At 39.2% G+C, this 11,817-nt stretch overlaps 1 protein-coding gene across 1 annotated transcript in view; it reads left to right on the top strand.

The window, feature by feature from the left end:
* The window catches only part of PIGK (phosphatidylinositol glycan anchor biosynthesis class K), a 116,158-nt gene extending 105,709 nt beyond the window's left edge, over positions 1-10,449 (top strand). Inside the window, exon 11 of the mRNA XM_019644047.1 lies at positions 7,087-10,449. Coding sequence (XP_019499592.1) covers positions 7,087-7,203 — 117 coding nt within the window. The 3' untranslated portion in view covers positions 7,204-10,449. The remainder of the gene's footprint in view (positions 1-7,086) is intronic.
* The last annotated feature ends 1,368 nt before the right edge of the window (positions 10,450-11,817 follow it).

Raw genomic sequence — 11,817 nt, 5'->3', positions numbered from 1 at the left:
CGACTCATGGCAGCCCAGCTCCAGGTTGAGCTGTTGTTCAGCATCTTAGCTGTAGAGGGCAGTGTCACTGGCCCTCATATGTGGTATCCAAACTGACGCCCTCTGGCGTCCCAAGCCAGCTCTTAACCATCGCGCCACTTGGCCGGCCCTGCACTTCATTTTCTTGAGAGCAATTCCTGGCATGGTGACAGGTGGAGTCGGTCTGTTTCCAGGAAGACTATAAGAGAGAGCTAGAACCTAAAGTGAGGGGGTGGGTGGCAAAGAACATTCCTGAAATATATCTCTCGGAGACAATACAGCAGGTATTTTTCCTAGATAGCTTTATCAGAGTCTGGCTGTCATACCGTTCAGGTGCAGCAGGTGGTTTGAAGTCTCTACTCTGTGACATTTAGCTCAGATGAGTTAACGGGGCTGGATTTCTCATTCTAGGAGTGTTAGAGGGGATTTTCTTAGCAGACAGCCTTGACCTCAGCAAAGTTCATGGTGGGCTAGGGTCTGATTAGCTGCCCTTCACGCTGTTCTTTTATACCATTGTTGTTTATTTATACCATTGTTGCAGAAACTGAATGCAACAAGTATGTAGATGGGAACTTTATTTTCTTATGATAATAAAGTTTCAGGGGTTTTCCTTTCACATTGCCACCTCAGTAGATGTATTTCGTAGCTTTTAGTGCGTAACAAACCACTCTAAAACTTAGTGGCTTAAAACATCAATTATTTATTTAGCTCATAATGCTGCAGGTTGGCAATTTAGTCCAAGTTTAGCTGGGGAATTCTGTTCTCGGTTCATGAGGACATGTTCTGACCTCATCAGTGTATGGTCAGCCCTGGGTTGGTTAAGTGGTTCTACTTCTGGGGATTGACTGGTTGTTGGTCGATGAGCCTGAATTCCTCTTCACATGGTGTCTTCTCCAGAAGTCTTGCTGACGTTTTTTGTTTTATGGGGGTTCCCCCCCCCATGGTAATAGCAGAGGTCTGAGAGAGCAGAAACGAGCAAAACCTCTTGAGGCTAGATTTGGAACTAGAACACTGTTGCTTGTGTGTGTGCTTTTGGCCAAAAGAAGTCACAAGGTCAGTTGATTTCAAAGTGTAAGGATATAGGTGGGTTCCACCAATTGATGAGAGCTGCTATAAAGCAATGTCTTGCAAACAGTATTGACAGGGAAGTATGGATAATTGGGGGCATTTGTTGCCATCAGTCTATCACAAATAGCTGAATGGAGGACTCACAGATGTGCTTTGGACACTCGTTTTCGTCAATGTAGATTTTAATTTTGCTATTACAAAATTATGTCACCCAGCTCCCTTATTATCTCAGCCTGCTGTCCTTGTATCTTGTATTATTTTTCTCTTTATACCATTCTTTTATTTTTGGCTTCTTGCACATCTTTATTCAAGTCAATGCCAAATAGAAGTTTTCTAAATTTATCTTTTGGTTCCCTATTAAACCTTATTCAGAGATGTGGTCTCTGAATTTTCAGGGTATTTCTTTCTCAAATGTGGGAGTGTTTTTACTCACGGACCTGGCCTTGTTTCTTCCTCTTTTTTAAAACACTGCTGGTATTTGCCAACAGAGCGTGTGGGTTCTTCTCACTGTTTGCTTAGATGTGAATGCCTTCTCAGATCTGCATCTGAAGACTAGGTTGTCATCATACATTTCCAGTGACTGGCAGACAGGCATCAAATGCTGTTTTGCTAAACGAAACCAGGATCATCTGCTACCATACTGCTTATGTTTGGGGGCGTTTTAAAAAGATGAAGCATATGAAAAAATATTTCTTAACATGCACTACTAAAAGGATTTTTCCTGTATTTTGCTTTCTCTGCAGAGCCTCTCAGGTGGATATTTAAACTTCATAGATGTAGTGAACCATTGTCAGTGCTCATGTAACTTCTGACATGCTTTTTACTGGGAATTGTGTTTAAATGGATAAAGAGGTGTGCCTTTGGGAAGGATAGGAATGAGTTACACTATTCTGGGTGCCTTCAAAGCCATCCTTCTACTAGATAAACTCTGTTTCTCTTAAACAGCAGGGAGAAAAAGGGAGAGAGCTGAAGTCCCTGTCTCAGCTGACTGAATTATTGTGTTTCACAGAGCAAAGCAATACTTTGCCTCTTGTGTACTAATGAGAAAACTGGGCCACCATGCATTTGTTTCTGGGATTTTCAGATAGTGAAATTATCTGAGACTTCTCATTAGAGGTTAAAGTAATTTGAGTAGTGAGTATTGTCATGTTTTTCTGTGCCTTTGCATTTTCCTGAGGAGATGGGAGAGGTTGAAGCTGGTGATTCTATTTAGATGTTGTGTTAAGCTAAGAGTTCAAACAGTATTTAATTAATAATTCACTTTCCATTTTGTGTTAATCAAAAGGATGTAATGAATATATCACAATAATATAGCAACTGCAAATACCAGTTTGGAAAGGCTGAGGTTGTTGCTTTTGTTAGCTTGTGCAAGTTGTGATATGAATAAATGCACCATTCCATTATAATTTTGGAGTAATTACATATACTTAGTCCTCCATTATGACTTTCAAAGTTTGCTGTTGGGGAACCACAGCTCTGCCACTTTGCTTTTCTCACTGGTCCCCTCCTGGGCACCAGCGGTGTAAATATGGGACTCACCTAATTGTAGGACCACGAAGCAATGGCTCCAGAATTCTCTGAGCACCTTTGGAATAACAGATCAAAATAGCTGCCAGGGCCAATCTTTGGGGAGAGTAACTCCCAAAGAAGCTATAGTTGTCTTATCTCTGGCAACTGTTTCTGGCTACTCAGTTTAAGATCTCATGGTGAAATTACAACATGAGGGAATTCATCTAATTGAAAAGAAACTAGAGTTTCTCCAGCTGCAGAAATACGATTAATTTTTATTATTTCAATATATAATTACTGAAATTTATTATTTCAGTATTATTTCAACAATTTCTAATAAATTCTAGAGCTTAAATGATGTTCACCATTTTTTTTTTTTAAGATTTGTATTGGGGGATGGGAACAGCGCTGCGGAATTGTGGGGAGGAGAACAGACAAGTTGCTGTCCTTTTGTTCTTCAGTCTAGCTGTGGAGGACGTTGCTTCACTGGCCCAAGCTGGCACCATCATTGCGCTCTTCCCGGGCGAGGCAGATCAGTCGCCGGCTTCTGGACGGCCGCTTACTGCGGCTGCTGGCTACACACGGTAGCCCATGGCAACCCACTGCCACAGGGGCTGCAGCCTACGGCGCCTCACGGCAGCCCAGCTCCAGGTTGAGCTGTTGTTCAGCACCTTAGCTGTAGAGGGCAGTGTCACTGACCCTCATATGTGGGATCCGAACCGGGGCCCTCTGGCGTCCCAAGCGAGCTCTTAACCAACGCGCCACTCGGCCCACCCGACCTTTCTTTCTTTTTTTTTTTTTTTCTTTCTTTTTTTTTTTTAACATGACTTGGTTTAAATACTATCTGAAAGTTACAGTGGTCTTAAACTCTTGAAAGTTCACACCTCCTGAACTCTCTTAGCACTGAAATTCATTAAACTGGTTTACGGAACAATTGTTTATATTATAACCTGTTTTTCTACAGGTAAGAGCTTACTTTAATGCCAGATTTTGACAATATGTATTTAACTTTCTAAAAGTTGTAACATACGTGTGTGTGTGTGTGTGTGTGTGTGTGTGTGTCTGTGTTTCAAATACTATTTATATCAGAGACTCATAGTTATTGGGGAAAATCTGAATCTTGTCTCCACAACTCTTAACCTGGAATCCCAGGGAATAAAGGGTATGCTTCCACTAATAATGAATAATGGTAATCTTTTCTCAGTTCATGGGAAAATAACTTTTGGTCTTAAGCTCTTCCAACGCTTTGGCATGAATTATTTACCAATTGTTTGAGTAGTAGAAAATAAACAGGACAAAAACTGAGCAGTAGTGAGTCATGTTTAGTTTACTTGCTTGTGTTTTTCATTGTCATGTGCTTAGGATATTTACATTACATATCTTTAATATAACTATGCTTTATATTAATTATCCTATATTTTCTACTGGAATTAAGATTTTTCAGTGTTGCACAAAGAGCATTGTTACTTCCAAGAGCTCTGCCATCTGAAATGGTATGAGAACCACTAAATTTATCATCTTGTAAGATACTAGAGGGAAAGGACTTTTGTCATCATCATCATCACACATGATCAGAAGCCATTGCCAACTTTTGAGTAGAAAGAAACATGAGGAAAATTTTGACTTAATATTTTGGGGTGTTTGGGGAGTTTTGTGGAAGGTGAAAGTAGACATGGGAGCGAAGGTAGAATGTAATCACAGTAAAAAATATTGTCAGTTCAGTTCAGATTAAGCATTTCATTAAAAACTCCTATAACTCTAGCATTATGATCCAGATGAAAACATTAAGGTGGATTTCTTTCCTGTTAGTTTGACAAGTTAATTTTGAATTGATGAAAGCTGTACAAATTAAAATAACTAAAGTCAGATGTTTTCAAATGTCATTCCTCATAACTGGCAAACACAAATGAAAGTCATCTAAAAAGTACTTGGAGTTTCATATCATCACTTTTCTAGGTAGGAATAAATATAGACTAACTTTTCAAAAAATACATTATTACAGTAATTATGCATTCATTCATTCTTAGGAGGTATGTGTTATGCCCATTTTACAGATTCAGAAATTCAGAGTGGAGAAGTGGCTTGGCAGGGAACATGGACTTTAAATATTAAATCTAATGTTTGAACCCATGGCAGTTGCTTTTCAATACAGTGCTCTCTGAATTAACCACACCATGCCCTGGTTTTTAAATTGTTTAATTTTTTAAATTATAAAAGCAATGTATACTTAAGGCAAACAATACAATATCTACTACATCTGAGGGAGATTTTGTGCGTGCGTGTGTGTGTGTGTGTGTGTGTGTGTGTGTGTATCTCAAAGATGTATATTTGTGTATTAGAAAGATGTGTCTAGCACTAATAGGATTAATAGATGGAAAAGAGAGGGCACCTTGGAGGAAGAGAAACTAGTTAGGACAAACTGGTTCCCTAATCCTGACAAGAAATAAGAGCTAGAACTAAGATAGTGGCAATGACAATAGAAAACTTATTAAGGACAGCTATCCTGGGGAGAAAACCTATCAGAATTAGTAACTGATTGAAATGAGGTGTGAGAGTCCGGGGAACTAAGAATGACCTCCAGGTTTTTCACTCGGGCAACGTGCCGATGGAGAGATGGACACCAGGGAAGGGAGAGCAGAATCGGGGAGCGGGGTTAGGAATGAGTTTAGTGTTGGTTGTAGTAAAATATCCAAATAGAGATGTCTGTTAAGTGTACATGCAGATAGGGTTTAGTGTAGAATTCCAGGTGAGGGATAAAAATTTGGGAGGCATAAGCCTATTGACAGAGGTTGAAACTAGAGTACAGGTGTCACCCAGAGATGTATTATTTCAAAGGGAGAGAGTAAGTGACTGAAAGCAGAGCTCTAAACACTAGCATTTAAGGAGCAAAGAAGACTAAAGAAAAATGGCTAAAGAAGTGGAGTGAAAAGCTGGCCAAAGTGTCACTGAAACTAAGGGAGAGCTTCAGAGGAGAAGGAAAAAGTTGCAGAAAGATCACCTAATTGAAAATCTGGCATTTCTCTAAACTTCTTCATTTATAAAATTAAAAGAAAATAGAATTTCATTTATCACAATAGTCTTTGGAATTTTTTAAGTGGATTTATAATGTTGTATACGTTAGATAACTGTCAGATATCTTAAAGCATAGATAATAACGTTAAGTGTCTATAGAATGTGGCAGTGAATGTATATTACTGGCATGGCCCTTGCTGATGAATTCTGGTAAATTTGACTTGATTTGTTTTATTTTGGGTCTCTCTCTCTCTCTCCCTCCCTCTCTCCCTCTCTCCCTCCCTCTCTCCCTCCCTTCCTTCCTTTCTTTCTGTAATATGATGAGTTGAGGGTTGAGTGAAGAGCATTAGGTGTCCTAGTTATGTAAGTGAAAACCAAGCTATAATATGTAGAATCATCTAAGGGATTTATGAATTTTTCTTGCATCTAGTTTACATGATGACTAAAGCAAATTTCAGAGTCCAGTTTCTCTTCACTCTAGTCTACTCTAAAATATAATTCTCTCTATAAGGACAGAGAATCATAACTATCCTTGTAATCTTGGCTAGTAACTCAGGAAGTAGAACTCATACAGAGATCATAGTCATAGACCTCCAATTTCAGGGCCATAATGTAGCCTTTGAAATGACAGCGAACTGGGGAAGACTAGCCTGCCTTTGCTTACTGGGCAAAGAGCCATCCAGACACTTGGCTGAGAGCTGAGGGGTAGGGAATGGAGAATAGGGTGTAAAATGGACTCAGCCAGACTTTGCCCTCGGAAGTTTGCAGGGAGACAAGCAATAAACGTAAGTATAATAGTAGATAGGAGTAAAAGTAGAAGGAACTACAGATTCAAAGAAAAGAATACGCTATATCGCATATCAGCTGGGGAAATCTGGAGGAGTTTGCATTTGAGTTAGGGAGCTTTAAATAGGCAGAGTGGAGTGTGGAGCATTCTGCTTCAAGGAAGAAACATGGCCAAAGGCACTGGCCCCTAAACAAGTATTTGTTGAATATCTGAATAAGTGGAATTGGGTGGCTTTTGTTTTCCCATTGATTGACTCAGTATAATTAATGTAGGATTGTCTCCTATGTGCCAGTCATTGTGCAGGTAGGTGTTGGGAGTATAATAAGATGACCCTCATAGAGCTATAGTCTAACAGAGATAGAGAAAAGCAACTAACTCATGAATATGTAAATTCAAAGTGAGGCCTCTTAGGCTACTGACTAAACTGAGTGAAGAGAGATTATTGGGTAGGGTAGTCAGGGAGGGCCCTTCGAGGGAAAAAATGTCATTTGAAACTGATCTTTGTAAGAATCACTTTGAGATATCTTGTTTGAACTCTTTACCATTGTTGCTATCCCAATACATTCAACCTGGCTAAACTACTTTCCCTTAAAACGCAATTGTGAAACTCCTGTTTTCCACCAATATTGGTCTTACCCATTGTTGAATTCTTCACCTGTTGTTAAATTTACCGTGTCATCCTTGTTTTGCAGAAACCAAAGCTGAAGGATTGGCATCCTCCTGGGGGTTTTATCCTGGGATTGTGGGCACTCATTATCATGGTTTTCTTCAAAACTTACGGAATCAAGCACATGAAGTTCATTTTCTAGACGTGGTGGTGTATGAAGAAGACTGCATGGAAGACTACAGTCTTGGATAAAAATCTATGTCATTACATCTTTTTAAAAATGCATTGCTCTTGTATGAATTGGCAAAAAAGTATAAGGAAACTAAATTTGATGAACTTGTTTTATAACTTAAAAAATAATTGTTAATGCAAGTGCTAAATGGCACTAAATATATTTTGGTTTTTCCTTTTGTGTGTTATTAAAAAAGATGGGACAAAGAGATCAGAATATACTCATTAACTGTTTTTGAAAATAAGAATTTCCCCTTATTCCTCTTTCATTTGGAAAAGAAAAAAATGTGAAGACATTCAGTTCTCACTAGCAGAGGTAACTTCTGTTAGTATTTTTGTGTATGTTCTTCCAGCCTTTTTTTCTGTGTACTTATTTTTTTTCTAAAGTAGAGATCATATAGAATATGCCATTTTGTCACTCACTTTTCATTTTACAATATGTCATCAACCCTTCCTTTCCTTGGATATTCTTGAAGAACACATCGGGAATAGCTGCAGTGTACCCATTTTATTACTGTACTGTAGTTTATTTAACTATTTTCTACTGCCGGACCACTAACTTTGTTCGGAAAATTTTCCTTTGTTTTATTCATTAATGTGTGAAAATTGTACTGTCAGTCACTCATGGAATTCTGCAGCTTTAATTATAAGTCAACGTGAAAATTAGTTTCCTAATCTGTGGTACTGACAGTCCCCAGGACCGCATTTGCTTGTCAACTTATTTGCACAATTTAAGATTTGGGAATTTCACATATTGACTGCTCAAGAGAAACAAACCCCATCCATCATTCTTCATTTCTAAGTATTCTGTGATTCCCTAGAATCAATCATCCCCTCTGCAGTTTCCAAGTTGAAAGAGACATTGTTTCACTCTGTTTAAGGTAAACTTGCCCACTGGCTGGATCTACACTTTTCCTGAGACAACCTCATAAAGTGACTGGATGGAAAACTCACACTTAAGGCCCTGCCTTCACGTCTGACTGATGTATCACATAAGTCAGTAAATAAGCCCCTTTTCTGGTCACTGACAAGATGCAAGAGCTCATGTTGCCATCATTGATTCTTTAGCTTACCAGTCATCTTTGCACCTTTCTCATAACCAGAAATACTATTGAGATTGTGCTTTGCTATCAGCCTCAGGTATTGTTTTTTCACATGTGGGGGGGAAAAACCTGAAAGTTGAGTATTCATGTCCCAAAGGATACCTTTTTGTATTTTATCTGTTTTATCCAAGAACTTATGTATTGATCTTCCTTCATTATAAAGAATTGTTGTGTAATTGTAGGTAACATTAAGAAGACAACTCTTCCTCCACAATAAACCCCCTAAAATTAATACACCTTAGGGTTTGTTTTCCTTTTAGCACTTAAATATTCTCCTTTAATTACATGCCAAATGGTCGGGCTTTTCACAGGCAGAGGATTAACTGTGTTAACTCCCAGGTTAGAGCAAATAATACTGAGGCTTTTTGCCAGCTCTGAATCTTCATTTTAATTGATCTTTTGAAGGAAGGAAATGAAGAAGGAAAATTTTTATCTGATTATGGAGAAGGATCCTTGTGTACATAGAAAGACAGAAAAACAAACTTAAATTTGAATAGCTGGATTATAGAAGTGCTCAGAGATAAAGAAAATACCGCCACCAAACGCTTAACACAAGGTCACCAGCACCGTGGTGGGGCAGAGCTGCTCAGAGTGGTAAAGGAGATAGAACTGTTCTTGATAATTTAGTTTGAATATAATGAAATATACCCTGATGGTAAAGGCTGCCGGAAGGTAAAAGGATTCCTCTTCAGAGGTTGTGCTGAGGTGCCCTTCTTAGTTAAAACCAAACTGGGAAAAGCAGTACCGGATATAATATACAGGATTAATTTTGCCCAGGCAGAGTTTCAAAGGGCAGTTGTATCTCTTTCTGTTTCATTATTGAATTTTCAGAATATAGTTAAAGCAAAAAGCTTAAAGTATGTTAAATGTTTAGCTCGTAAATGTAATCTTCTTACATAAAGTATATTCCAACTTTAATAATAAGTACATCCTCTGCTTATGGTAAGTGGGTAATATTGTAGGTGTATTTAAATGGCCCAGCCTTTAAATGACAACATGAAAGCACTTCCTAAAATATATTCTATTTGAGTCAAAGACCTGAGCAACAAAAAGGTATTTTGGGTTTTTTTTTGGTCTTTCTCATGGCATTGTTGTGAGGATCAGATGAGATCATGTTATGACAACACTTTGGCAATTGTAACTATATGGTGATGTCCTTCAGGGAGGAAAGGAATATAGATAAATGGATTCTAGCAGACATGTCCTGACCTTTTAGGGGAGGGACAGGGTATAATAATGCCATTCTGCAAAGGTAGTCTGCATGAGAAAAAGAAAGCAAGTGATACGGATTTTAAAATTACGATAGACATTCGTTTGCAGTTTATGAAAGGCAAATGTAGTTTGGATGCAAAGCTGATTAAATTGGATCAAGAAAAATTCGAATTAAATCCATAAAATAATGCATGCATTTATGTTTTCAATTTTTATATATCCTCAGCTAGTTGAAAATGATAATTCCCACAACAAGCATAACTCAGCTTGTTTCTGCTTACCGAGTATTTTCTACCATGGTATATGTGGATAACATTTCTTCCATTATGTATGTGGTATAGCAGAGTTACAGTTACTGTGGGAATCATAATTTGAATTTTTGACTCATGTGTTTCTGTAATCTTTACAACAAATGTTGCATTAGCATAGAGCCTTTTTCCATTGGTTTTACCAAAATCAAATCCATCTGTAGCAGATACTGTTTTAACTTGTGAAAGAAATATTTTATAAACATACCACAAGGTATGGCTGTAAAATAATGAGACCAGTATCCATTTTTGCTTTATGGAATCAGCCTCATTATTTCATTGTCACATCTATCCGAAGGCATTTATCACAAAGAAAGTGTCTCCCGCATCGCCGTTCTGTTGCTGGCTGCCCAATCTGCATGTGTACCTGCTATAAACATGAGCCTTTCAGTTCATGGGCAGCACACCATGGTAGCCAACCAGTCTTTTTCCTTTTATTTTGTTTTAGTGCACAAAGTTTACCCTTTTAGAAATGTGCTATAAAATATTTGGTTTAATATATAATATGTAACTATGTAGACCCTTGAATAATGGGATCGATCTAGATGAAGGTGTGACCAGAAAACCAGTTATTAAAAATTCATGGACTTTAAACATGGAAAGGTGGCCGTTGTCACTGTTGATTCATCGGGGCTGCTTGCAGACACCTCAGAGGACTTGCCGATTTGCCCGAGGAGTACTCTGTCATCGGCTCTTCCAGGCGGGGTTCATATTACATGACCCATGTTTATATGACCCTCTTCTGGCTGTGGAAGTACCCACTCTGACTGTGCCAGGGACAGCTGGCAGGAGTGATGTGAAACACTTTCTTAGTTTTTATAAGGTTAAATAAGGTTATAAATGCAAAGCACATCATATAAAGCCTTGCACGTAGGAAAAGTTCAATGTTTTGCTCTGTGCTGGGCAGAACTCTCCTTAGCTCTTGTTTTTCACCTCCACTCAGGCCCATGGAGCTCTCTTTAAAGAACATGTGCGTTGATGCTCCTAGACTGGCCTGTTCCCTTCTGTTTTTAGCAGACGTTGTTTTGGGATAACAGTTTCTTTGCACTTTCTCTCAACACTGTCCAACAATTTAAATCACAGACTCTCTTGCCTCTCTTTTCTGTCCCCCACCCTTACCCCCATTTTAGTTAGGTGGAGCCTCTTCTCCATCTTCCCTTAACCTTAGTTTTTTACTGTCTTCTCTCTCTGTGGCCTATCCACTTTGTTGGAAACACACCTTTAGTGTGATTTAATGGACAGTCAACCCTCATGGTAGCCCCAGTCGCCTGGATAATGATCCAGTCTGATTTTTTTTTTTTCATTGCAGCCCACTGCAGCAGGGGCTGCAGCCTACGCCATTGCCGGCGACTCACGGCAGCCCAGCTCCAGGTCGAGCTGTTGTTCATCATCTTAGCTGTAGAGGGCGCAGCGTCACTGGCCCTCATATGTGGGAGCTGAACCTCAGCCCTGCAGCTCAGAGCTGGTGCTCCCAAGCCAGCTCTTAATCAGCTGAGCACTCGGCCGGCCCGGTCTGAATTTCTTTATTCCTCCATCATTGTGGGTGCTGCATTTCCAGGAGAAAATACCCTCTTCTCCCCCGCCCCACATTAGTCAGAACTTTTTAAGTGTCAAGTGATAGAAACCCAGCTAGAATCAATTTAGGCCAAGAGTGGAATTGGCTGGAGGGATCTTAAGATATCTCACATAACCTAGTGAAAAGGGGTCTGGTCTAAGCTTCACCAGGGACCGGAATGTCATTAGGATTCTCGTCACTGCACGTTTCCTTTATTCCTCTGGAGACTGGCTTTCTCATGTGGCTGGTAACTCCAGAGCCTTGTATCTGTGTTTCACCACAAGAAAGAGGAATATTACTCTCTTCCTTTATTTCAAGTTCTAAATGTCTGGTGGAAAAACTGATTAACCTTGTTTACATCAAGAGTTCACCTGGCCAGAGGGCCAAGGTCCTGTGAGGACATAAGG

Source organism: Hipposideros armiger, unplaced genomic scaffold (assembly GCF_001890085.2).
Source record: "Hipposideros armiger isolate ML-2016 unplaced genomic scaffold, ASM189008v1 scaffold_84, whole genome shotgun sequence".
NCBI lineage: Eukaryota > Metazoa > Chordata > Mammalia > Chiroptera > Hipposideridae > Hipposideros > Hipposideros armiger.
This window is presented reverse-complemented; position numbering and strand designations above follow the sequence as displayed.